This window comes from Clupea harengus, chromosome 2, assembly GCF_900700415.2.
Source record: "Clupea harengus chromosome 2, Ch_v2.0.2, whole genome shotgun sequence".
Classification (NCBI taxonomy): Eukaryota; Metazoa; Chordata; class Actinopteri; order Clupeiformes; family Clupeidae; genus Clupea; species Clupea harengus.
The window spans coordinates 32,826,457-32,854,220 of NC_045153.1; the positions used below are offsets into that span (position 1 = coordinate 32,826,457).

Sequence of the window (27,764 nt, forward strand, 5' to 3'; positions counted from 1 at the left end):
ACGTCGCTTTGGACAAAAGCGTCTGCTAAATGACTAAATGTAAATGCACATGTATCAGAGAATATTCCAAAAGACTGCATAAGAAAGATGCAGGATGTATGTTTTTAATTTAGCTAGATTAACAGCAGGTGGTCTGTGGTAATAAATCAAGCGCTTTTCTTGTGTTTTTGGTCATAAAAAGTAGGCCATTTTGAATTAACATGGTTGTATTCATTTGGGATATCATTAGGTATTGTAAAGCCAAATATTTGTATTTTTGTGTGTGAGCAAACCCACCATCTATCTACAGTACAAACTTTGGGCACCGCTGTGGAAATGACCGATTTAGATTTTACAAGTGAAAGAAGTAAAAAGAACCCCTATAGCAAAGAAACATTTAACGCCAAGACTTTCTTCACAATCAAATGCTGCCTTAAAGCTTAAAGCTGGGTAGACAACTTATTTTAGAAATATTTTTATATTTCTTTAAATTTACATCCTGAAAGATTGTTGTTTTAATGGTGAATTTCAGATGAAATGGCGACTGTTATACTATATTATAACAGAACTCTATTTTAGCAGAGGACTCGAATGCTGATCTGGTGGGTAGGGTGTTTATTCTAAGTATTCCATGTGACCGATCGCACACAATGCGTTACGGTAGAGAGGAGGAAGAAGCCATGATTAGGTCAGATGGTCCGTGGTGTGGTGTGGTGTGGTGTGGTGTAGTGTAGGTCTCTTCTGTGTTACCCTTGCATCCCTCTGTCCTCCAAAGGCAGCGATGTTCCTTCAAACTCCAAACCTCCTGGCAACTCCTAACTCTTTGCTCTGTTCTCTCACCACATGTAGCAGTCAGTGTCTCCTCATGGCGACTCCACAGCAAAATCCCTAACAGCATAAAAATCATGTTCAGATATAGGAGGATGGAATACACAACATTGTGGGGTTTGTCTGGGGGGGCGGGTTCATAGGAAGGGGACAGTATGGGGTATGCCTAGGTGTGAAAGGTATGAAGGACTGCAGACAGAAAGGTTTGGCTTAATGAACTTGGTGCCTCAATATGTGAAGGCTCTTGGTGCCAGTTTACTGAATATAAATGTGATATATTCTTGTGGGGAGAAGTATTCACTTGAGTTGCACCTTCAATCTCAACAGTCGCAGAGCCGTAAAAACCCCATGCAATCATTGGATAGCCTACCTGCCTGTCTACCTCCCTACCTGCGCACATTCAGTCGGTGCACTCACTGTGCGTGACCTGAGCGTGCCACAATGCTATGCATCCCTGGCATATTGCTTAAGCTAGAGAGCTTGGTTGCACAGGAACGGCAGAGAAAGTACTGCCAAAACTCAAGTTCCAAGCCAAGTTCACTGCTTGCACTGCTGCACAAAGCAAGAAAAGACAGACAGAATAGACATGTATTGGGATGCTGAGAGCAGACTGTTTTGGAAGGTAAAATGTTTCTTCTATTTTTAGCTTCATTAAATAATAAGTAACAGTGCAGAAACATTTGAAGAAATTAAGGTTGTATTCACTTCAAAATCAACTAAATACGGATACAGAGGGGTGCCCAAACTTTTGCGTCCAACTGCATTCTCTATTTAATCCTTTTATCTTCTCTACTTTATTGTGTCTTTGGTGAAACTTGTCTTATCTTTCAGCCTTTTATGAAAAGACTGGACATCAAAAAAGAGTGATTAGTACATCTCTAGTGACAAATAAAGCCTCGTTAATAAATTGTTTTATTTCAAGGCAATTATCACTGTTATTCATGACAATAACTTTTAAATTCCATGAACAATTGTTAGGATCCAGTATGCCCTTGATACTTGGATACATGAAATAACAAAACATGTTGTCAGTTTTTGTAAAGGCCTTTTTCTCCTCTTTTCAGCACTGGCTGGATGTCACAAAAGGCATTAAAAAACAAGTCAAAAGTAAGTTGCTCCCTTTTTTTTATTTTTCTCAGTGGTTACAAAAGTATTTGCAGTACATTTTAAACTGTGTTGATGTTACTTTAAATGTTGTAGTTTTAAGATGTTACCTCTTCCACTTTAGCTTGGATTACATGTATTATACACCTAAACATGTGGGTATAATGTTGTTTATACACCTGTGAGTTCTGTGCAGTTACAATTGCCTTTGCCTGTTTTGCAATAGTTGGACCACCGTACTGTTTGCACATGAGAGTGAAGTTCTACTCTTCGGAGCCCAACAACCTACACGAGGAATTAACTCGGTAAGCCACCCATTTTTTTTTTACACTGTTCAAAGTAGCAAGAAATGAATGCTTTTGTTTCAATATAGAAATGCTTGAAAGGAATGCTTGTGCATGAGCACCTAAAAAGACTGGCTGCTATCACTACTGATAGAGTGATGTGTGCCTTAATAACCAGAGTACATTCTGAAATATATCACTACTGATAGATTGATGTGTGTCTTAATAACCAGAGTACATTCTGAAATATATCACTACTGATAGATTGATGTGTGTCTTAATAACCAGAGTACATTCTGAAATATATCACTACTGATAGATTGATGTGTGTCTTAATAACCAGAGTACATTCTGAAATATATCACTACTGATAGATTGATGTGTGTCTTAATAACCAGAGTACATTCTGAAATATATCACTACTGATAGTGATGTGTGCCTTAATAACCAGAGTACATTCTGAAATATATCACTACTGATAGATTGATGTGTGTCTTAATAACCAGAGTACATTCTGAAATATATCACTACTGATAGTGATGTGTGCCTTAATAACCAGAGTACATTCTGAAATACTTCTTACCCTAGCACTCCCTACACCAACACAAGAAATAACTTCTTTTTGAGGCTATGACAAATTCTCCATCCAAGACCATAATTTTCCCAGGAATGAAATACTTACATTTTTAATTTACCTAAGTACTTGCTCCCCAAAGTCAGAAGTTAGTAGTTTACATCTGAACATCATTTAACTGTATTGACTGATAATAATTTTCATACTAGGCCTTTTATATGATTCAAGTCAGGATTTTGGCTTGGCCATTCCTACCCCTTTTCAAAGCTTACGTTAGTGGGCGTGGTGGTACAGTGGTTAGCGTCACCGCTATGTAAGCAGTAGACCCGGGTTTGATTCCCGATCGCTGGAGGTTATCTGTAAGTTGCTTTGGGTAAAAGTGTCTGCTAAATACCTGACCTTTATTTTTGAGAGAAGCAGCGTCTCTGGCTTCTAGGACACCCTGATCTTGGTAGTGTTTGGGTTGTGCCATAATTGAAACTTTGAACTAATAAGTCTTTGCTGATATTATTATACTTTAAACAGCTTACCCTAATAACTTAATTACTTACAGCAGTAAGTCATAGATAGTGTTATTAGATAGTGTATTTATTGACCTGATTATGGCTGGAGTCGTATTTCAGCCCTTAGGTGTTTAGTGTGATTACGCAACATAATTGTAAGCCTCTCTCCATTTATGATGGCAAAACAGCGGTGGTGAATTCTACGTCCGATTTGCGCGCTCAAAACTCAGCTCAAAAAGGGGCTCGGTCTGAGCAATACACTATTTCAGGAAATCAATAACGGGGCACTCGAGCCTCCTAATGTCTCCGAGTGTATTTACTTCTCTTTTGAGCTCAAATCTCAAGAAGATTTTGTCAGCATCAATTACTAAACCTTTAATTTGGGGTTGATACACGAGAAAAAATATTTCTTTAAACCACTATGTGCACAGGTGTATGCATTTGGGTTCTGTATGATATTTCTTTGGTGTGAATGAGATTGGGTATTAGATGCTGCAAAACCTTGTGAAAATGTGTTCTATTGTGCTTTTCCTTCGCTCCACTAGATACCTCTTTGTTCTGCAGCTGAAGCAAGATGTACTTGGTGGCAGGTGAGTTTATGTACTTTTGTCTTTTAACAATTCTTTAAGTATTAGACACCATGTGGTCAGCTGCTTAGCAGTGCGGCTAGTCTTTGAGGAGCCACAGCTCAGAAGGATTATGTAACAACAAAAATACCTCAACCCATGTTTCACCTAATGTCATTTGTGTTGTCAAATCAACAAAATTACCATGTTGAAACTAAAAAGTAGGCCTAGCTAGCTTTTAGTTCCAACATAGTCATTTTGTTGATTTAAATTATAGGTTTATTAGGGTAAAATGACTAAATAGGCCTAGCTAGTTAGTTAGCTAGTTTGACATTTTACTCTAATAAACCTATAATTTAATCTCACCAGCCAGCTAGCTACCCAGCTAACTGATAAAAGGAATCCAATGTGTGGTAAACAAGCAGTGTTGCATATAACACATTTAAACTAAACAAAACTGAGGTGTTGTTGAAGTTATTAGGATGGCAACACATGACTAATAAACCTGACAACATGTACTATACTAAACAACTAACTTGATCGGATGACTGATCCAATGAGATCTTAATCAGGGGGATTGACTGGGGCTAATATACAGCACTTACTATCCTCACTACTGGCTTGGGTTGGTTATTTGCCCTGTGGATTTAACCTATAACATTAAAATGTAGGATAGCTTGCTAATGTTAGGTAAGCATCACATTTTGTCATGAAAATAGATTGTGTGACATTTCAGCAGCGATGCTGATAATTAAGGAGCAGCAGTAAAAATGCTACTTTAAAGCAAGAATGACTTCATTTCTTTATCTCATACCATTGGCGTACGCTTTCATGTTTCATGTGTTACTGCATATCCTGCGGTTGTTCCACTGGAGCGCCCCCATTCAAACCTATAGATACTCTTCTGGGCAAGCAAAAGGGATTTGTCTACCCCAGTGCACATTTGATGATGATGATGATGATGATGATGAGTACCAAAGGACGTCCAGATGCAATGTGTAGTTTTTCCTCTTCATACATAAACTACAAATACAGCATTTCCAGTGTTCCTCTGCATTGTGTTTCTCTGTTTTCTGAATCACAGGATTCATTAGCTATTGTTAAAACAAAGTTTTCTCTGTCCTTCCAGAATTTGCATAATTATAGATATTCTGTAACATTTTAATTTTTTAACAAGTAAATATGTGACCTGCCATAGCAACACACGGAAATCCAAAATCTAAGCTACAAAGTCATGTGTTAAAGGTGACATATTATACCCCCTTTTCACACGTTGACAAAGTTTCCTTGGGTCTCAATGACATTTCTGTGACATGCTTTGGTCAAAAGGTAGGTCTTCACCGGTTGACGGTGGAGGGAGACACGGTTTGCTCCAGGCGTTGCCTGAGGTGAGAGAGAACGCAACATCTGTAGATACGTGGCTTTTGTCCAAGCTCAAGGGGCTTGGTTAAAGTTGCATCAGGTTACAGTTTTACAGTGGGCTGAAGTTTTACATAGGTTCCGAATTAAACCATACGCAATTCTGTGATTAAGATACTCCGTCAGGACCAGCGGCTTTACTTGTGTTTACTGATTTAAGCACACATCTCACCTCGTTTTCTTGTAGGGTGAGAGTGTTGGTGCTGGGAGTTGGTGGAGTGCGTTTGTGCTGGGCCTGTTAACCTCGAAACGGGAAAAGAAGTGGTTTAGTTCCTCTGCCAGTGAGGAATCAGCATGGACAGTGCTTGGGTTGCTGTTCTTGTAATTAGTGATGCTTTGAATTCCCTGCCACACCCTCCTTGGGTTATTGTCCGAGAGATGGTCCTCGATTTTTCTCTTAGCCTCCTTGGCGTCTTTGATGCCTCTCTTCAGATTGGTTCTGGCAGTGCTATACAGGGCCTTGTCACCTGACCTGAAGGCGGAGTTGCGCTCTTTGAGTAGAGTCTTGACCTCGCTTGTCGTCCAAGGTTTATGGATAAGAAACACCCAAATCCTTTTGTCTGCAGTGACACTGTGTACAATGTTTGATGTAGGACAGTACAGTTCCTGTGTATTCCTGCAAGTCCTGTTGTTCAAATATGTCCCACATTGTTTGTTCAAAACAGTCCTGCAGTTGAGAGAGAGCTCCCTGATTTGTATGGTCTTTGTGTCTCGTTTTGTCTTCCTCCTGAGCGGTGTGTATGCCGGGATGAGGAGCAGTGAAAGGTGATCTGACTGTCCTAAGTGGGGGAGGGGTGCGGCTCCGAAGGCATGCTTTAAGTTGGAATAAGCACGCTTGAATAAAATCACCCGCTATGATGACCGTCTGGATGAGTCCGTTGATGTTTGCTTACGGTAGTGTGCAGCTGATTGAGAGCTGATTGAATCCTTGTGTACTTTTTTGTTTCCTTTCCTGCCGATGGATTGTTCAGCCTGCTAGCCGTACGGTAGCATCCGGTATTAGCATGTGAAGCCAGGTTTCGGTTATTATCAGTAGGGATGCTCCGATCTGATCGGCGCCGATCAATATCGGCCGATATTCCCATTATCGGTTTTGATCGGCGTCCTCAAAACGGCCGATCAAACATGGCCGATCAGATGACATAAAATCTGCGAGAACTACTATCAGAGACGTTTCAATAAAACGTTAGAGATAGGCATTTCAGGCCGCCAATGGTAAGAAATGATTCTCGTGGTCGCCTCGCAACCTCAGGCTGAACCTTTATTAACCCCACTGTTTCACTTCATAACAGCAACAACATAAACTAAATGTATGACGTGGCTCCTTTTTCGTGACTTACAATTTTCTACTGTTCTTAGTTGTTTGTATTGGGATAGTGTGCTGCTCTAACTACATGTGGATAGTTTTTCGTGGTCTTACTTAGCCAGTTGGACGTAATATTTTAGACCAGCCAGAACAACGCACACGACCGGCATTATTTAATGAATGGAATGGTTGCCATGGCGCAGCGAGTGTGTTATAGCAGCTCTCCAGCTTAAAACAAAAATAATACAAAATTCTTCCTATTACCTTGTTGCTATTACACGTGAATTTCCCTAACAGGATTAATACAAGTGTATCTATCTATCTATCTAAATCGATGTTGTTAGGAAAGGGATGACATTAACAAGCCACACTTTAATCTATCACTGTTTAATGTATTTGCATCAGACCATTTTACAAAACCGGTTTTTGAAAGTGTCAGCAATGAGCAAATCTGACGTGAAAAGATTTTTATTATAGACGGAAGTTTCCAAACGGTAACTTACACAAACCAGGGTTATGGCGAGGTGCGCGATGTGGAGCGAAATGGGAAACCCCCCCTGCGTAATATGCCGGTTGTCACTGTCACATTTTAAATCCTCAAACTTGGAGTGCCATTCTCCACACACCTTGCTAACCTAGCCCAGGAGTTTCCTAAAGCAGACCTGCCAACCTGCACGCATTTTGTGTACCAACCACGCAATTCCTAGTCAAAATACGCAGGTACGAAATGCCAGCTGAAACTACGCAAAAAAAAAATCAATCAATACAAACCTATACTGTACATTTATTTAAACTACATCCCTCAGATTGGACAAGATGCTACGACCTTGTGCCTGTGGTTCTGTAAGTTACTGTAAGTTGTATTGTACCTCAGCAATGCATTACGCCTCGGTGGATAATAAAGTAGCACTATCCTCCCTGACCCGCAATACTGATACTAGTGCTACTTTATTATCCACCGAGGCGTAATGCATTGCTGAGGTACAATGGGAAGTGGGGGAGTAATAATCAAGCACATACAGTAAATGTGACCCTAATGTTAGCATATAAAACGTTAAAACATGTGTTCGGTAACTTAACGAGATGATGCATTTCAAGGGGTATATCCTTCAGATAAATTTGTATAAAAGGTTAGCCGTAGTAGCTAGCATCTGATGTGATTCGCCTGGTTACGAGACGGCTACGGTGTGAAAAACTGATGGAGTAGGCTAATTTAGCTGCAGTAACGTTAACTCAAACGCCACGGAGACTGTTCTAACTTTGAATCGCTCTGTTGGGGGCAAAGTGACCATTGCAAAGGTGTTTGACTACAGACTGCTAACGTAGTAAATAATTCCTACTATTGCAGCCAGTCAACCGACCAGCCTGGCAGGTATAAAATAATCATGACGATTTTCAGTCTCGTTACCAAAAACAAGACCCAATACAGAGCAACCCTGAGCACTGACATGATAAGCGCTTTGGTGACAAGAAAGGTGGACTGTCTGTCACATGGAAGGCTTCAGTGATGCTCTGCTCAAAAAGGCCAAGTCGCCAAGCTATGAGGCAAAGCAGTCAAGAGCAAGTGCCACTGGAAGTAGATAGATGGATACTTTATTGGAGCTTTAAAATATATATATATATATACTGTGAGATAGGCATTTATATATATAATATATATATATATATTCTTTAGAAGTGCTAAATGATGCACAATGTAAAGATCTCTTTTCATTTATGGAATTCTTGTCAAGAAAATATGATTGTATTGTTTATTTCGCCGCTGATTTATAATGTTGAATAACTGGATGATATGGCGGTGAGTGGGGAATTGACCGTATGCAAAGCCCCTGCCAAACTGAAACTCCCCTGGTACTCAAAAACTTTCTTCAAGGTTGGCAGGTCTGCTAAAGGCACAGAGCTAGCACAAGGTAAATACTTTAAAAACATCAGTCAGATAAACAGACTCCACTTTTCGAAAAGTCACAAAGTACTCTGAAACGGTCACGTTGGCATTGTATCAGGTGGGATATTGCTTGAGCAAAAAAGTAATATAGTGAGGGAGAGGTTGTGAAGTCTTGTGTACGTGATGTCGTTGCTATCCTCATATTGGATATTTGCCTATAGCCTGTTTATGTTGCAGTTAAGTTTGTATTATTATTTTTCCACAGGAAAGCTACTGTATAAGCTCCAAGTTCTCTTGAGAGCCTCTAGATAGTGGAATGTTGCACATGTGATTCTATTGTTGTGATTTTCATTTAAAGATATATTTTTATTATTATTTTAATATTTATTATTATTTACACATTTTATAGTAAGCGAGAGAGCTTCTACACTGGAATGTTGCACGTTCCCTGCAATAAAACAGATGGTTGTCAATTCATGATACTTTCTCGTCTCGTAATTTAAATGCTTAAAATACAATACCTATGTTGTTAAGAATAATTAACTTCATAAATAATGCTACACAATAAATAGAAAGCTTCAATCGACACCGTGATCGGTGATCGGTATTATCGGATCGGCAGATACTGATTTCAGTCATCGGTGATCGGTGATCGGCACCAAAAAACCTGATCGGAGCATCTCTAATTATCAGATAGATGATAGATAGATGGATACTTTAATAATCCCGAGGGAAATTTAGGTAATCGCGCAGCAATTCCAAATGAGATGATTTCCTGTGGCCTGTAGCTCCAGCTCATCCATGTTGTGGGTGATTGATCTGCGTTGGTGAGCAATGCTCAGAAGTCACGTAAGCAGGCCTGCCCGGCATCCTCGCTTTTGCTTCCTCTCCCTCCGCCGTCTGTGTCTCTTGATGGACCCGACAATAATCCACAGAGACCCCGGGGGTTCTTGCTTTGTCCTCCGGTATGTTGTGGCTCCTCTGAAATGTCCTTGTTACAGATAGCTCGTGCTGCAATCCGTAGTGAATTAATTCCTGGCGGCTGTGGTCGTAGTTTGCTTTGCAAATCTTGACTAACAAACACATAAACGAGTACAAAACCACATAAACAAACACATAAACGAGTACAAAACCACATAAACAAAACACCAAACTGGAGAGCAAGGAGCTGCTGCACCCGTGCGCGCTGCCATCTTCAGAATCAACCAGCGTGCATGGTGGAAAATCCTAGCCACGAACCCGTGTATATGCGATAGGGTACAGCCTTTGATGCTAACATGATGTTCAAGTCTCTGTAGCAAAATATGTTTCAAGTTTCAAGTTCATATGATGATCTATATTGTTGAAGGCAGCACTATGGTCTAGAACAGTGGTCACCAACCTTTTTAGGCCAAAGATCACCGACCTCTGCCTTGGTGACCCGAAGATCTACCTATTGAGGCGTTGAGAGAAAAAGACTGTCCGGACTCCAGACTGTACTTACAACTTAACTTTATATTTGGCCTTATTGTAATTGAATGAAATCAAACACTTTGTGAACAATATGAACAAGAAAAAACACTTTTGCAATGAGCAGGCTGGATATGAACGGTTTTATTTATAAACTGAAGTTACAACACAACACTCATGTGACAAGTCAGTGTGATGGCTGTGACTGAACACTGTCTGTGAGTGCCTTGTAGTTTGGCTCATAAGCAGAGACAGCCAGTCTGAGGCAGTCTGTGAGGTGTCTGTCAGTAAGCCGGCTCCTGTACTTGGATTTGGTGCCACAGTGTGAATAGAACAACTAATAACGGGGTGGGTGTTTACGCTGTCCCACGGGTGCTGTGACGAAGAGATTGAAACTTATTTTAGGTACTTTTTAAACAGTCATTTTATTTGTCGGTGTATTAATAGGAAGGAAAAGCCTTTAAGGTTTATGGCAACATTATTATCATGTTGGTGTGGTAATGTGGTGCAAAGATTGAAATCAAATGTTGCTCTGTTTTGGCGACAATGCAGCCGACTTAAGGGGTTTAAAGTCTTCATTCATGAAGCGAATATTTAATAAAGTACAATGACGTAGGTTTGTTTGTTTACAACCAAACAAAAATGTTCACTTTTACAAATATATTTGCAAAATACTACTCATCTACTCTATTTTGAGGCTCAGCTGATAGATTGCTCGGTACATAGACTTTGTTTTGACCACAAGCATCTGTTTTCTTTTGCCCATTTTAGGCTTGGATATGGCTTGTGTAGAAAGCCAGCATTCCAGAGCCTCTTTACTGTTGAAGATAAGACCGGTGGTTTGTTGATACCGTTTGATAAAGCTGTGAGCCGGAGTGCTGTGAAGCATCTGTTTCTCAAACTAGATTCTGTAGACTGTAGATGTTTTTTGATCCTTCTGCACAGTGGGGCCGCCCGCTTTTCTTTCGTTCCTGATGGTCAGTTTGCACTCTTCTGGAAACAGTGTGGTGCACATCCTTGTCTGATATATATTTTTGCATGTAATGGCCTTAATTTCTCAGAACAACAATAAACGGCAGATGCTCAAAGTAGCCCAAAGTAGCCCAAAGCTTGCCAGTTTTATTGCTTCCATAAACAGCCCAATATTTTCACCTGCACAAAAATAAATGCAAAATTGACATGATAACCTAGGATTAGATAGATAACACAGTGTGTCATTGAAACAGAAGTAATGGTTGCATTGAGAATCACCCCTGTCCAGCTGGAATGGGATTTCTTCCAGACTGGTGCTGGTGATTTTCTGGGGGACAAGATGAGCGTCTTCCAGTCCCTGGTTGTGTTTAGTAGGCCTGATTTTTGGCACGCAAACAATTTTCTTTTGAAAGGTATTTGGACATGGGGCGACAGTGGTACAGGAGGTAGAGAAGTCGTTTAGTAATCAAAAGGTTGCTAGTTCGATTCCCTGTCGAAGCGTCCTTGAGCAAGACATGGAACCCCTAATTGCTCCTGATGTGCAGTGTGCCATCAGTGTAAATGTAAAAATGTGTATACATCCTTGTAAGTCGCTTTGGATAAAACCGTCTGCTAAAGGACTAAATGTAAATGTAAATGTAATGGTAGGGTTGACTGTGCATTCTTTGGCATAGCTTTGGTTGTTCTTTTTATCCTCGATTCCAGATGCCAGACACCTCAGTACTTGGTTGTGTTGCCAGGTGTATCTGCCTTGTGTTGCAACAATGTGCTTGAGGTTGGCAGGAACTGAACTGAGGGGACAGGCAGCATCCTCTCCCAGCCAGAGATTTAGGGTTATGGAAGAAGGAAGGACATCGTATGTGGCATAGATGAGGCAACTCCTTCTATTTGCCTCTATGTTCCACAGGTCTTTCCAGGTCATTCTCCTCTTCAGTGCCCTCCCATCTAGTCCAGTGGCCCTGCTTGGCTTGAAATATGGCTTATGCTGTCCTGGCAGCAGCTTATTGATGGCACACCTCCACCAGAAGTTGTCAGCGACCCGCTGGTGTTACTTTCTGCCAGGTGGGCTTGCTTGTTCGTAGGCCAAACCCCTTCCTTGTACCAGACTGTAGCTTAATGTGTATAACGGACGTTGAGCGTAGGCTGGGCACTATATCATCCGATTTTCACGAAATTTGGTGGACATCTTAAGTGCATCAAAAGTGCCAATTGGGTGGCTCATAAAAATGGCTGCCAACTGCAAATCTTACTGTGCAATTCGTCCTCAACTTACTGAAAGTAGTATGACTCCTTGGTACTCGAATTTCCCTGCTTTTATATTGTATTCAGCAAACCAAGTGAGAACAGAAACTTACTTTTTCACCGGTTCTCTGTAGTAGTAGCCCACAGTGAGTTTTTAGGTAAGCAAGCCAACAATTGAAAGAAAAATTAAATAAACACATTTTTCGGTTTTGTCAGGTGGTATGATAGCAAGAAATTCTGTGGTTTAATAAATCTAGCTAACGGGCGAACTGCTAGTATAGCCAAGCATCCAGGCTTAAATAGTGAAATGCATTGGCAGAGCTGGGTTAACTGACACAGCCTACATCATGACTTGATGCCTATTCCACGACAGAGTTTTCCTGCCTCATCCGATATTTCGTATTGGGACAGTTTGTCCTTCTAAGCCTGTGAATGTTTTTCTGTTAAGCACATTAGCAATGTTGCTAATTCACAGATCTCAGGAAGCAAACATGGTCGTGACCCTTGGATGTGTCTCAAGGGCTACGTCATGATGTAGGTACCTCAAGACCAACCCCCACGCCACAACTCATTCATTTCCTTGGTTGAACATCCTTTCACCCGACAGAATGGTTAGGCAGCCCAAAATTCACCCTTTCCATGTGGCTACACTGTTCAGCATATCAAGTCCCTTCCCAACATAACATCAGGACACCTGTCACTTCGTGTACACCAAATCTGAAATTAATTTGATAAAGTGTCTAGGGGCACCATAGACGAGACCGATAGGGTGGCACTACATCAGCAACTCAACACTGATGTGTGTACGCCCATGGGAACACCCACAGAATAATAATAATAATAATAATAATAATAATAATTACAGATGCATTTCTGCAAGAAAATGGGAAGTGTGATTGCTCAACAGTAGTGGATTATATTTATGATTAATAAAACAACATTCAAAATGAGTCGACAGTGTTCACTTGTTGTATGCAATAAGATCAAGGCAAAGAATATGATTATCTGTCCATTTGTTAATGTTCAAGTTTCATACATGAAATGTATAGTTTTTTTGCGGTTTCCAGTGGACTAACGAATTTGAATTTGTCCTCAACATCGGAATATTGCAGGTGAATTTGGTTGGTAATGTACATGTTTTCAACATAAGACAGTTCAATACACGTATTTCTTCTGAGCTCAGATGATCACACTAATAATCTTTATGGAAACAGCAGGTGACCTCTGGAGGCCCCGCACCATCGGTGCTCGGGCCCTAATAAGAAGCCTAGGGAATATTAACCAATGCATGTGTACAGATGTCCAGTATGGGTAGGGAGTTACGCCAGGAAAGTGTCATGCTTCTTTTATCTAAATGTATTTTAAAGCTTGTTTGATGTGATGTTATTGTATGTTATGTTGTTTTAGCAGGCTTTTAATGAGTGTATTGTTAGGAACCTATAAATCTGTAACTGTAGGCCCAGGACCCAACAAACCTCTCTTGGGAGAGGCTTGATCTCACTTCCCACAACACCAGTCATATGAGAATCAACATAATCAGAATTATCAACAATCTTTATGTGATCGTTTGTTGTGGTGGGTTGACAATGTTCAGATTGTTGACTGTTTTGTGTGTTGTGGATACTTACCTCCACTGCCTCAATTCCATTTCAGGTTGGAATGTCCTTTTGACACGGCTGTGGAGTTAGCTGCTTTCTCTTTGCAAGGTGAGACATACAAGTTGACACATGCCCCTCAACATGGATGACAAGATGTTGAGCAGTTACTGAGGAAAACTCTCAGCCATGGAACACCCATCCTTTTTAAGAATTTGACTTTGTTTTTACAACATCCGGTTAAATCTGGTTGTCACCAAACTGCTACGCTGCAATTCCCTCATGATAGCAGGGTCATTTTTATGTGCCTCAATTAAAAAAAAAAGATGTCCCACTGACCGCTTGTTCATTAATTCAGTGCAGTGTTGATTGGTGGGCCTCGATCCACCTCTAAGGCACAAGAAAAGTCTGAAGGGTCACCAGTTTGTGTTTTAATAGAGAAAGAAATCAAAGCGTAGCTGAAAGAATGCCATGCCATTGAAACATTAGCTTGAACCATTCATAGAAGACTAGGGGATGCAGGGCTAAAAGCTTGAAGACTCACATATTTCATACCACTCTCTCTGTAAAGCCTCTAACACCTATCTCCACTTGTCTTGTGTGTGTGCTTGCCACTACCAGTTCCGGATACTTAAGAGTCTTCCTTTCAAATGCTTCCTCAATCGCATCTTCAAATAAAGTAAACCGTGTGCTCACACTCAGAATGCAACACCATATCTGCTCTCATAGACCAGACTCACAACGGTACACTGTGGAACTTGAAGTTGTCTTCTGACATCAGCCAGCAATTTCTAATCTCGCGCTTTGCTCCGTTTGCTTGTGCTGTTTGTACGTGCCTGCCTGGTGTCCACTGCCCTTCTACTGTCCCTGTCTGTGTCATAGCTGCCATAGCTCTGTGCTAGTTAATCAATCATGGATGCTGTTAATATACTATGGTGGACCGCCCAAGTAAAATCCATGTGTGGGAAACACTGGAAAAGAACTAAGCGGGGGTGTAGATCTAGACCTGATCATAACAAAACTATTATTATTATTATTATTATTATTATTATTATTACTAATACTATTATTACAATTCAGTATATTTCATTTCCCCTGTATATTCACATTTGTTCATCTACCTCTAAAATATTTGATCGCGTTAATCGTGGCCGCATTAATCGCATAGATTAACGCGTTAACGTTGACAGCCCTAATTATTACAATTCAGTATATTTCATTTCCCCTGTATATTCACATTTGTTCATCTACCTCTCAGCTGAGTTGGGTGACTGTGACCCAGCAGACCACCCTTTGGACTTGGTGTCAGAATTCCGTTTTGCCCCGGAGCAGACCGAAGACATGGAGCTGGCTATTTACAATCACTGGAAGGACTGCAGGTAAAACACAAGTCACACTGCTAAATACATTTGAAGTGAATTGTACTAAGCATTTTCTGAATGGTCTTTTGCAAACCAAGAACATCACTCTTTTGCTGTTCAGAATTCATTATTATTATGCAACACCAGTCATTTGCATTTTCTACATTGTCCAACAGGGGGCAGATGCCAGCGCAAGCTGAGATTAACTATCTGAACAAAGCCAAATGGCTGGAGATGTATGGTGTGGATATGCACAGAGTTAAGGTGAGAAGGCCATCAGTCAGCAGTGGCTACATCTGTTCTAATGTTCTGCAGTGGTGCTGTGATTTTCTGTACTAATTCCTGAGCCACTCCACACTAGTCCTTGTTGCAACTGCTTTGTCTGTAAGCAGGGGCGTATCTAGCCCTATTCCCTACCATGCTACAGTATAATTAGCACCTATCTCCGCCATATTCTAAATCTGAATTTGTTCATTTATCTTCCTAAAACCCACTAAAGGACACTATTTCAAAAGGATATTTTCAAAAATGTCTCATTGGGGAGCATGCCCCCAGACCCCCCTAGTTTTGCTGGGACACAGGAAAAAGAATAGGTTTTAACCAGGGGCTTAGCCCCCCCAAAAGTGGGAACCTAGATTCGCCCCTGTCTGTAAGCCAAGTATATTGTGATCAATCTGCTTCGTCTGCTCTTGGGTGGGAGAGCACAGCACAGTTATGTGTAGGCTAAGCAGTGGGCTCCCCAGGTAAGGGTAACCCCCATCAGGAATACGAAACCGGGTTAGGGTAAGGGTTGGAATTTGGATACCAACCCGGATTAAGGAAAGGGAAGAAACTGGGATACCAACCCTGATCACCTTTTAGGCACTCAAAGAGAACAACAAACCAACTTTGTATAGAACTGAAATGAATTGAATAGTCATTTAGTCTGTCAAATTCTTTCCCCCTTATTTATTTAAAACTACGGACTTTGGAGTAAATGTTTCATCATGCTGCTATTATCAGTGCTCCTAATGTAGCAACTAGACACGAAGTTTAAACAAGTCACTGATTGTGGATGGTAGCCAGAGAACAAGAGACAGGTGGTAGTGGAGGGGTTATACTGTATGTAACGGAAACTCCTAAAAGTTTAGTTTTTATATATAGAGTTAAGATTTTAACCACATCACAGAACACACGTAATCAAGTCTTCACAGAAAACAGGTATAGTTCATATTTTTATTCATACCACTAAGAAACAAAGATTTGAGCTCAAAGATCGAAAAAGCCTCTCTTTAGTAATTTCTTATCAGGATCACCACCTCTCCTATGGGGAGGAGCGCGCCCAATGTCGAGGAATTGTATATCAGAAATTGCATGATTGGCTGATTTGAAAATGCTGGGAATCAGGTGATGTATCATCACATCTCCTGATCGCACTGAAATGTTCTAAAATTCCGATGCTTGTGTTTCCCTGATGGGAAAAAGATTATCTGTGGCAAATCTGGTGAAGATTGGACAAAATTTGACAATTGTGAAAATTTGACATTTTTGATGAACATTTTGTTAAAATCCAATATGGTAGAAAATTCAATATGGCAAATATTGCTGACTGGGTGCTTTGATCCATGGAATCCAATGCCAAGCCAATTTTTTACTTCCTCCAGGAAGTTCAAAAGTTATGTGAATAGATGTACCACCACACTTGGTCCATTGGTGGTGCTAGAGAGCTTACATTTACATTTCATTTATTCATTTGGCTTTTATCCAAAGCGACTTACAAGTGAGGAACAACAATCAATCTTCAGTAATTAGGTGACCTTGGAGTAAGCACTAAGTACTAATTCTACTCAATATGACAAAGTGCAAAGATATTAGGAGCCTTATGTACAATTGCGTATGTACAAAAACGTGGTGTACGCCATCTTAAACGCTCATGTGTGTGCGTGAGGGTGTGCGTTCCTCCACACCAACTTTACAGTATATCTGGCGTACTTCTAATGGTTTTAGTCAATTGGCCACACTTAGAGGCTATTTAGCACAACTTCTAACTTTACCAGTTTGTTTATGAGTCTGTAGGCCCTGTGAAAACAGTGTATACAGTCAAGCGGGAAAGTCTGCACACCCCTTTCACTTTCTACTACAATAGATTGAGTTCATTTTTTGCCTCAAACATCTACACACAATAGCCAATAATGACGAAGTGAAAACTGAAAACATGAAAATATGCTATTTTATTTTACTGACAAAAATAGGTTATGTAGGGGTTACATATCTGTACACACCCTTAGCCTAATACTTGGTTGCTGCACCTTTGGCGGCTAATACAGCTCTGGCTGGACCACTCAAGGCTCTTGGCTGTGTGCTTCGGGTCGTTGTCATGTTGGAAGTTAAACCTTCACCCCAGTCTGAGGTCCAGAGCGCTCTGGAGCAGGTTTTCTTCAAGGATCTCAGTTTACTTAGCTGCATTCATCTTTCCCTCTATCAGGACTAGTCGCCCCGTTCCCGCTGCTGAAAAACATCCCCACATCATGATGCTGCCACCGCCATGCTTCACTGTAGGGATGGTATTGGCCAGGTGATGAGCGGTGCCTGGTTTCCTCCAGACATGAAGCTTGGTATTCAGGCAAAAAAGTTCAATTTTGGTTTAATCAGACCAGAGCATCTTGATTGGCATGGTTTGAGAGTCCTCTAGGTGCCTATTGGCAAACTCCAAGCAGGCTGTGATATGGGCTTCCATCTGGCCACTCTACCATAAAGGCCTGGATGGTTGATCTTCTGAAAGGTTCTCCCATCTCCACAAGGATACGCTGGAGTTTAAGTTTGGTTAAGTTTGGCTGGGCGGCCAGTTCTAGGAAGATTCTTGGTGGTTCCAAACTTCTTCCATTTACGAATGATGGTGGCCACTGTGCTCTTTGGGACCTTTAAAGCTGCAGATCCAGGCCTTGACACAATCCTGTTTCTGAGGTCTGCAGATAATTCCTTTGACCCAATGGCTTGGAGTTTGCTCTGACATGCACTGTCAACAGTGGGACCTTAATAAGGCAGGTGTTGGCAATCCCCATTCATGTCCAATCAATTGAATTTATCACAGGTGGACTCCAGTTTAGTTGTGGAAACATCTCAAGCAGTATGAGTGGAAACAAAATGCACCTCAGCTCCCTTTTGGGTGTCATATCAAAGGGTGTGCACACATGATATTTTACATTTAGATTTCTAATAAATTAGCACACATGTCTAAACCTGTTTTCACTTTGGCAGACAAAAAATGAAATCTATTGTAGAATATGTCTGTTACGTAATAGAACATGGAGAAGGTGAAAGGGGTGTGCAGACTCTGGCTTGACTGTACAGTACTGATACATGCAGTGAGTAATGGACATGTGAGTATAGAAAGTGTCCTAATAATGGCAGTTTTGGCCTTCTAAGAGGATATTGCAGATGGCCAATTTGATTTATTTACTTATTTTTTTGTCCCATGATGATATCTGGCTTATCAACCGTTTCAGATTTCCAAGAGCTATCCTCTTGGAATTGTGTGCTGAATTGGGGTTGGCTAAAGAGTGGAATGCTCTGAGGACACGCATTTGCCCGCTCCCTTAGAAGTGCTTACCACAGTGGGCTCCTTGGCAACAGAGGGAACTGGCAGACCGGTCAGGATGGGACAGGTGTATACAGTTCTGATAGGATGTGTTTGACCAATTTAACATTATAGCACAATTTGCAGCCAGAGTCGGAGCGATTGATTGAAACTACCGTAAATCCTCAAATAGTGGCCGGGGCTTTTATTTACTTAGGCTGCACAGCGCACCGGCCTGTATTTGGGGCAGGCTTGTATTAGGGGCAGGCCTTTATTTCTTACGGCTCTTCAGAATGTTAAAAAAAAGTTTCGTTGATTTGAATGGGGCACCCCAACGTTAGCAGGTCTGTAATTTCTTGATATTCACCACCTCGAAAAGTTAATGACCGCTGTCATTGGCAACGGGTTTTGTGCTTCTAATTCACATCTTTCATATCAATCCGCAAGAAGTCCGTCATTTAACGTATCGGAAAGTCATTGTTACTTGAAGTCAGCAAGTAATGGGTTGCTACGCAACATCTGGGACGTTAAAGTTCTATTAGCCTGAAGAACAATCACGAAACGGCAACAAAATCATTAAAAAGAGGTATCGTTTAGGCAAGTAACTGTATAATAACAAATTCGCCTTGTAGGCTGAAACATTTCTTTTTTTATTGCAAACAGCCATTAAAATTTAGCCAACAACATTAAACATGAGGAGAACATGTATTTATGAAATGCATTCAATTAAATTGTGATGTCTGCTTTGTGCTGATGGACTGATGCTGGTAGGCTACAGTAAAATAGGCTACTGGTACCTTTTTTTTACCCCCGGCTTGTATACGGGGCCCGGCCTTTATTTGTCCGTATCGACCACGCCCCCGGCTACTATCTGAAGCCCGGCCTCTAATTGAATCCCAATCTTTATTTGAGGATTTACGGTATACTCATTCTATCAAGGTGCAGCCAGAGCCGGAGTGATTGATTGAAACCATACTCATTCGATCAAGGTGCAAAATAAGTGTGAAATGCAACTGACTAATATAGAGGCCCGGTGGCTTGGATCAGCTCATGATTCATTTCTCCTAAGGAGACAGGATTATAAAAGGATTATATTGTGCAGCTCTTGGACCCCACCTATGTGTTGTCCATTGCCACACTATGCCCATTCCAGCTGTTACTCTTTGTCATTAATGCCACATGACATTTCTTGCCTTTACATCAGATAAGAGCACTTCCACCTCGCATTTGCTGAAAGGTCCTTTTTGGTTGATCTGCTGCTTGCTTTTGCCATTTTGTCTCAATGGGAACACGGGATGCCTAGGAACTATTTCTATTCATTCTCATACTAAAATGAGTGGAATTGAGGGAGGAGAGAGGGTGGAGTGTGGTACTCGTGCATGTGCGCTCAATTTCTCCTTGATTGGGATGTGCAGAGAAAAAGTGTGTGGAATGCCGTGTGGGCAAGGTTTCATGCATCTGAATTGTTTTGTGCATATGCAGCTTTCCAGCTTTGTGTGTACGCTATGTTTTAGTAGGAATTCTACGCAAGGCTTTGTATATGAGGCCCCAGATAAAGAAGTTCACAGTACGTGTGAGGCATGTTAAGCTGTTGGAGGTGCTGTTGGAAGAGATGAGTGGTGAGATTGAGCATAAGCCTGTATGAATGAGTTCAGGTAGATGGGTGCAGACCCAGTCACTCTGTAGGCAAGCATTAGTGCAGGCAGCCATGGGTAGCAAAGTGATGTGCCCTTTTGGGTTGATCGAAAGCCAGACACACCGCCACAGTCTGGACCGTCTGTAAGGTATTTACTGTGCATGCCGGGAGACCCACTGTAGGGCCAGTGACTTTCCGTTTAAAAAAAATGCATTTTGCGTTTCACATTTGGTGAATTCCGTTTTTTTTCCCGTTTTCAGCTCATTTTGTTCACCCTGAGGTAGATTAATGGCTTAAAATGAGTGAATAATATGTGCCCTTCTTAGATTGTTGTTTGCCAGCCATCAACAGAACAGAAGACTAAACATTTTTTGTTTTAAATGCGATTGGGAAGATGAGCGAGTGAATGTGACTGAATGTGGCTTTAGCGGAGGTGTGTGGGTCAATCGTGGCTGGAGCAGAGTTCAGCGCAGACGTGACATTTTCTCAGTGGTTTTGTTCTTTAATTAATGTTTGTTCATCGTTGCAATCGTTGTTGTGTTTATTTGAAAGAAATATAGCCTTGCAGCCCAAAATACAGGGGAATTTGGGCGATTTGTATGCACAAAATGATGTTTCCGTCTGAAAGTTGCAATTCCGTTTCAAAGTGTTCATTCTGCGAATCCTGTCCGTTTTCCGTTATCGCGGAAAATCATTGGCCCTACCACTGGAAGGGGCCAGAGATAACCAGGTTGGGTGGCATACTAAGGTTGGGTGGCATACTAAGTCAGGTAGGGCCTGATTTTTTGTTGTTGTATTGTGCAAAGCTCTCTTTGTTCACCCTCTCAGTCAGATGCTAACTGCTACATCCTTGAACCTTGAACTTCACTTCTGTTGGCTAAGCTACTTCCTCTGTGTGCTTTACCTCTGTGTGTGCAAGGAAAAGAAGCGCTTGACAAATATATGTCCTCAATGTTCACTCAGATAATACAAAAAAGGTTTTAGAATAAATGTAATGAAGGAAACCCTTGTTGAACAGGGTCATTTACAAGAATATTGGTTCATTTTGTATTTTGGGTTAATATCTGAATATGAACATTAATAGGATGTTAGTGAGGAGAAGCGCCTGTGAAAAGGTTCACATAGATCCAATGTAAAGGTAAAGCTGCAGTAGTGTTGTATTCAAGGAGTAAATGGCTAGTAGCTACGGGTGAGGAACATCAAATATACAAGTGCTTTGTTCTTTTAGCTATTTTAGTCATTTTATATATATTTCTGTTTTATGGGTTAAAGAGTTTAGCTTTTAATAACATGGATTCAACTAAAATGAACTGAAAATTAGCATGCCCTGGGTGTTGTCTTGTTTATGTATTGTTTTTTTATTTTGTCATTAGCTCTTACCATGTTGTTATCACAATAAACGTATTGAAAATGAAGTTTGTATGAAGCATCAGTCTATTTGGACCATCATTCAGTCCAATGGCTAGACATAGGCATTTCAGAGAAATAGAAACAGGAAGTTCAGCATTTTGCAGCCCTGATACCATCTAATTTTCATTGAAAAAAAAATAATTTGTTCCTTAGTAATGATGAGATTTTAGATGGAGTAATGAAATTGTCAGTCATTTTACCCATCAGTAAATCTCACTATTTCTACTATATTAAAAAAAGATTAAAATAAACTGAAATTAACTGAAAGATACTACCACTATTTACATATAAACTACAAGATACTAGAAACAACTTGGCGTAATTAAAATTTTTACGTAATTTGTGGATGGTCATGAGATGTTACGATGATTTTAGATGATTCTACCAACTTATTACCGCGCTGTAAAGTGCCATCAGCGGTAGTTTGTATTTTTCTTTGCAATCTTCACTTTCTTGTACACTAGTGTACGTATTTTGTAAATATTAAAATCTTTTGTATGCTAACAATTGCTTATTCTTTTCATTTCAGGCTCGAGATGGCAATGAATACAGTTTAGGGCTTACCCCCACTGGGGTTTTGGTGTTTGAAGGTGAAGCCAAGATAGGCCTTTTTTTTTGGTGAGTACGTATTGAAAGCACACTGAATGAGAAAGGTACACTGAGTGGACTGTTTTTGTGTACCCATGTGCATGTCATCATGTGCTCTAAATCACTGAATAGTCATTTAATGATTCAGGGCAGGGAGTCTGGTATTACTGTTGATTGTATCAAGCAGTTGAATATTATGGTGAAGGTTGGAGCCAGCTGGTCAGTGCAAACATGTTACAGGCATATTGGAATTCCATCTACTGTAGAGTACTTGCTTTCCTCACATTTACAGTCTTAAAGCCCCATTCTGGGAGAATTGGTATTGGGCTCCCCCTACCATTGCAGAGTGTAATTGCAGGTTTTACACCACTGTCATAAACACAAACCACGCTTTGAGCTCCTCCCTCATGGACAGCGGTACACATGCCTTTGTTGACAAGCTGAAGGATGCAGAACCGCCAAAGACAATGGTGCTCATTCTCAAACAGAAAGATCCCTGCCAGATTCATGAACGCGTGAAAATGTGTTCTTAAACCGCCAAAGTGTTCTAATCTGTGCTCACCCGAATGCCATTGATTCTTAAATCGTTCTCGTACACCTGAATTTGCATACATAAACGCCCCGCCAGCTCCTTATTAGGCCTTATAATGATATATTTTAGTTATGGATATTCACATGTTTATTTACAGAATGTAGATGTGTCCATTCTATTCCACTATGGCCATATCTACGCAATTTGAGTTTAGTGCTTATTTATGTATTCACTGCCATTTGCAGGGTTCGTGTAGTGCTTTTATTTATTTTAGCATCATGATTATAAATGTGAAACGTAATTGTTAATGATACAAATATTCTCATATTTATTTATAATTATAATTATTTAAGTCCAAGGATGTCTGTAGAATTGATGTAGGTGAAGCAGGAAATGTATAGACTGGGGCCAAACAGATGATTTGGTTTAAAAACCACAAAACACCACTGGGAATATTTTTAAGTTCAGTCAGGAAAACTTTTCTTTCCCATTTGTATACACTTTCAAATAAAATTGAAATGGTAAGCAGCATAAATTATTTATTTTGTCTCACCTTCACTGCATGTATGTACAACTATTTTCTTTTTCCTTTGTGTGCGTGCGTGCGTGCGTGTGTGCGTGTGCGTGTGTGTGTGTGTGCACGCATGATGTTAGGCCGAAGATAACTCGGCTGGACTTCAAGAAAAACAAGTTAACTCTTGTGGTTGTAGAAGATGATGAACAGGTAATGCAGGGTATCATTTTATAATAAATAGATTCAAAAATAAGATCCATCTGCGGTAGCAGTGAAGAAGCCAAGCACATCGGCACCATAATAATCTCTAATAATAATAATCATAATAATAATCTCTCACTAAGGTGACTCATACTTGCCTAGCACACATACACTTACAAAAAGGCTATATACTTTAGAAATACTTGTGACTGTGAATTTTATGTATTAATGTTATAACTTAATACAAAAAAAGAATCATTTGGTGTTATTTAGGTTAAGGAGACAAGCTCCATTTCAGTTTTGCTGATTTGAAATATTGCTTTTGTGTGTAGGGAAAAGAACAGGAACATACATTTGTGTTCCGTATGGATCACCCCAAGGCTTGTAAGCACCTGTGGAAGTGTGCGGTTGAACACCACGCGTTCTTCCGCCTGAGAGGGCCTGTGCAGAAGGGGTCCGCCCGCTCAGGCTTTATTCGGATGGGTTCTCGATTTCGCTACAGGTGGGTGGAATGCCATTTTTAACGAGGAAGTAATAAAGAGATACATTTATTGGAGGTATCCGGAGATATCCACACATTAACACATTTTTTTTGTAGCTAACCAAGTGTTTTGTCCTAGGAAATGGTACAAATGATAGAAGAACCACATGTAAGGGTGAATAGAGATTGTAGTCCTTATTACATTAGCATACAGATACAATCAGTCAGCATTTCCTCTGCAGGGACTAAAGCATAGCTGATATTTTTTTATTAAAACATGCATGAATCACTAAACACGTTTGTATAGTTATCAACATACAATATATGCCTAGGCTACAAATGATTTAAGCCTACAAATCTGAATGAAAATTATGATCAGAATTTCTATACGTTACATCACGTTGATAACCGGTTGACACTGCTTCGGCATTCTAGTTGCGAAGAGAAAAAAACTCCGTTTGCCTACTCAGTAACAAAACTATTATGTCATACTATATTATGTCATACTTAGGAGAGAGTATGTGTGGTTCTTCCACAGTGGTAGAGATTTAAGCAACGTCTACCACATTGTCAGTCGGTTGAAGGAGAAAAAGCATATGTCTTTGTGAGGAGGAGTCGAGATCGAACTAGCAACCTTCTGATTGCTCAACAGCCTGAATCTCTACTTCCTGAACCACTATTGCCTCAATTGATGATTGATAGGTGACATCTTCCTAGTAACAGTAACAATCTCTGAATGACCTGGGTGATATTTTTCTTTTTGTGTGCATCTTTCAGTGTTAATAACAAACAACGCTTTTTAAGTTAAGGTAAAAGCAACGCAAAATGAAATTTAAATCTTTGGCTGAGAAGTACAAAAGAGGGGTGAACAAAAAAAAAAGCACAAGAAACACATAGAGTTGAAATGCTGTCAGATAGTATTTCAAGTTTTGTATGACTGTTGTATTTGGTACTTTTTTGTAGCGGAAAGACAGAATACCAGACTACTAAGGGCAATAAAGCTCGGAGATCAGCCTCTTTTGAGCGTAGACCAAGCCGACGCTACTCACGGAGGACCATGCAGAATCTGGGTGAGTGGCAAGGTCATGGGCAAGGTCATGGCTCAGGTCCAGCTTGTTTTCTGTTGGGGATGGGCTTGCCCAGATTACCACAAAACATATATCTGTCAGGAAAACTGGTATCATTTTACAAATAGTTATTTGTTGATATTAGTTTAGCACATTTACTTGTGTAGTCCACTAATGATGTATTTCATTGTCTTGCAGCTCCTAGGAAAATGCTAAAGTGAGTACCATAAATGTTTCCCACTATGATCCTACATGTTATATAAATGTCCCTACATGTTATATAAATGTTTCCCACTATGATCCTACATGTTATATAAATGTCCCTACATGTTATATAAATGTTTCCCACTATGATCCTACATGTTATATAAATGTTCCTACATGTTATATAAATGTTTCCCACTATGATCCTACATGTTCTACGTCTAGAAGTGGGGACAGACATACTCTGTGCTTTATAGAGCACTTGTGGTTAGTCGGTAACACTTAATATGAACCCTCTGTTACAACATTGACAAAACCATGTCAGAAATGTATCATAACATGTGCCATAATACAGTCATCAGTCATCACACTAGTGTTGTGTTAGTGTTAGAACAATAGTGTTGCATATTGCAGTTTTCATGATCACTAATAGACGCTAGGTTTACAACAAATTGATCAGGGATTAATACAGTTTTGAAATTACATTATTTGTCAGCATATTCCATTTTTGTTTCCATTTCTGTTTCCAATCTACAGAGTAATACCAAAATGATATTGATCAGAAATAATACATGAACAAATCAGTACGACAAATGACAACATGGATTACAGGGATTAGCGATGATTAATCCAAACGTTAACCCCTGAAAACAAGATATCCAGTCTCTGACGGGCTCTCCATCTCAGTACTGAGAGATGGTACCTTTGTTCCCAAATCTGCACCACTGGATTTGACACTGGATGTGGGGAATAGAAAGAGAAGAGAGACTAGTCATGGCTTTCATGCAACGTCATAACAGCAGAAGGGCATAGTGATGGCTTGAGATGACAGCAGCAGTGGGCTATTTTAGTCAACATTAACTTGGATATCGTACACATCTTTCACAACATACACATTGTGTTTTGTATCTAGCTTGAAAGCACCTGTCATGTAGCAACTAAGTAAAACGCTGGTTTGCTGAACAAGTTATCACTGTGGGTCAATATTGAATGCCATTGGCTGATCTAAATTGTATAATGTATAATAGCACTAGCCATTTGGCATGGTTACAGACAAAGGGTTCTTGATTTGATAGGGAAATGTACAGGGACAGATATGATATATAATGTTATTAGATAAAATAATGTCATGAACTAAAACCACCAATATTCTTCAATAGTACTGTGGCAGAACCAGTTATAGTGGCATAAGAGCTTGCCTCCTGTTAAAAATACCCCTCTCATAATATGTGTTGGAAATGTTGCTTCTGCCTACTCTTCCTATCCTCTCATCCATGTATCCCTAGCCCATTCAATAATGGCTACTCTTACTCTCACCCATGTGTCCCTAGCCCATTCAATAATGGCTTAAGCCCAAGCAAAGACAGAAAGGTAAGAACTCATTCAATTCCTCCTTAAGAACCTATATGTCTTGTAGATCTCATTCAATACCTCCTTAAGAACCTGTATGTGTTGTAGATTTGCACTCACTGCCGACAGATCAAATATAAGTTCAGTGAAAAAGCATTGTCATGATTTTACTGGATAAGGTCTCAACCTATCTTATGTACATCTGTTCACCATCAGTCCGGTCCTTCCTGGATGGCCATACCAGTTGTGACAGGCTCACCTGAAACCCTCCCCAAACTTCCATGTGATGATCAATCAGACAAGAAGAGGTGAGTTACTGTAATGCAGAGCAATGATGGGCAATCTATTGTTCCACTACCTATACCTCCTGTAAGATTTGGCAGATTTAAGGCAAAGTGATTGTTTGAATGACTGGAACAACATTTTCTGTAGTGACAGGGTGCTTGTTGCTAGGGCGTTGCTAGGTAGTCATAGTGGTTGCGATGGTTGTTGCCAGGTTGTCGTTATAGTAGTGGTCGCTAGGGTGTTGCTAGGGTAGCCATGGTGGTTGTCATTATAGTTGTGGTCGCTAGGGTAATTGAGGTGGTCGCTATGCTGTTAGTAGGGTAGTCATGGTGGTTGCTATGATAATTTAAGTGGTTGCTATGCTGGGTGCTAGGGTAGTCATATTGGTTGAAAGTATGTCAGAGAAAGCTAACATAAAAAGGTTAAAAAATTGTGGGAATTGATGTACAGAGTAATTATAAGAAAAAAAAGGAAAGGAGGGTGAACAAGAGTGGCTATGGATGAACACAGAGTGACAAGAAAGAGTGAAGAGGGAAAAGATTGCTTCAGTCCATTTTCTCTCCTTTCAGAGAGATAGAGTGAGAGAGGAGTTGGAGAGGGATAGAAAAAACAAGTGGATGGAGGTTCTACAGAGAGAGAGAATGAGTGAAAGTAAGAAAGAGAATGGACAGAGGGGAGGAAGGAGATGTTAGAATGATCGATGGATAGAGTGGAAGATATAGATACGGCATGGAGAAAATAAGATGGAAGGAAGGATAGAGGAGTCAGAGAAAGCTAACATAAAAAAAGGTGAAAAAAGAGTTGAATGGAGAGGGACGGAGAAAAGGGGAACCTTGGAACCTTGGTGTCAGTGAAGCACAGGTGCAAGCCAGT

At 40.4% G+C, this 27,764-nt stretch overlaps 1 protein-coding gene across 6 annotated transcripts in view; it reads left to right on the forward strand.

Moving 5' to 3' along the window:
- The window catches only part of epb41l5 (erythrocyte membrane protein band 4.1 like 5), a 63,426-nt gene that overhangs the window by 24,666 nt on the left and 10,996 nt on the right, over positions 1-27,764 (forward strand). For 5 of the 6 annotated variants that reach the window (XR_006151508.1, XM_031561446.2, XM_031561430.2 and 2 more), the window contains 13 exons: positions 1,872-1,914; positions 2,138-2,216; positions 3,818-3,862; positions 13,765-13,817; positions 14,965-15,085; positions 15,244-15,331; positions 22,199-22,287; positions 23,444-23,513; positions 23,837-24,006; positions 24,949-25,055; positions 25,251-25,269; positions 26,543-26,627; positions 26,823-26,914. Coding sequence is in view for 5 of the 6 variants with exons in the window: in XM_031561446.2 (XP_031417306.1) it covers positions 1,872-1,914; positions 2,138-2,216; positions 3,818-3,862; positions 13,765-13,817; positions 14,965-15,085; positions 15,244-15,331; positions 22,199-22,287; positions 23,444-23,513; positions 23,837-24,006; positions 24,949-25,055; positions 25,251-25,269; positions 26,543-26,627; positions 26,823-26,914 (1,061 nt within the window). In the remaining variant the exon portion in view is untranslated. The remainder of the gene's footprint in view (positions 1-1,871; positions 1,915-2,137; positions 2,217-3,817; positions 3,863-13,764; positions 13,818-14,964; positions 15,086-15,243; positions 15,332-22,198; positions 22,288-23,443; positions 23,514-23,836; positions 24,007-24,948; positions 25,056-25,250; positions 25,270-26,542; positions 26,628-26,822; positions 26,915-27,764) is intronic. The other variant, XM_031561452.2, reaches the window with a different exon arrangement.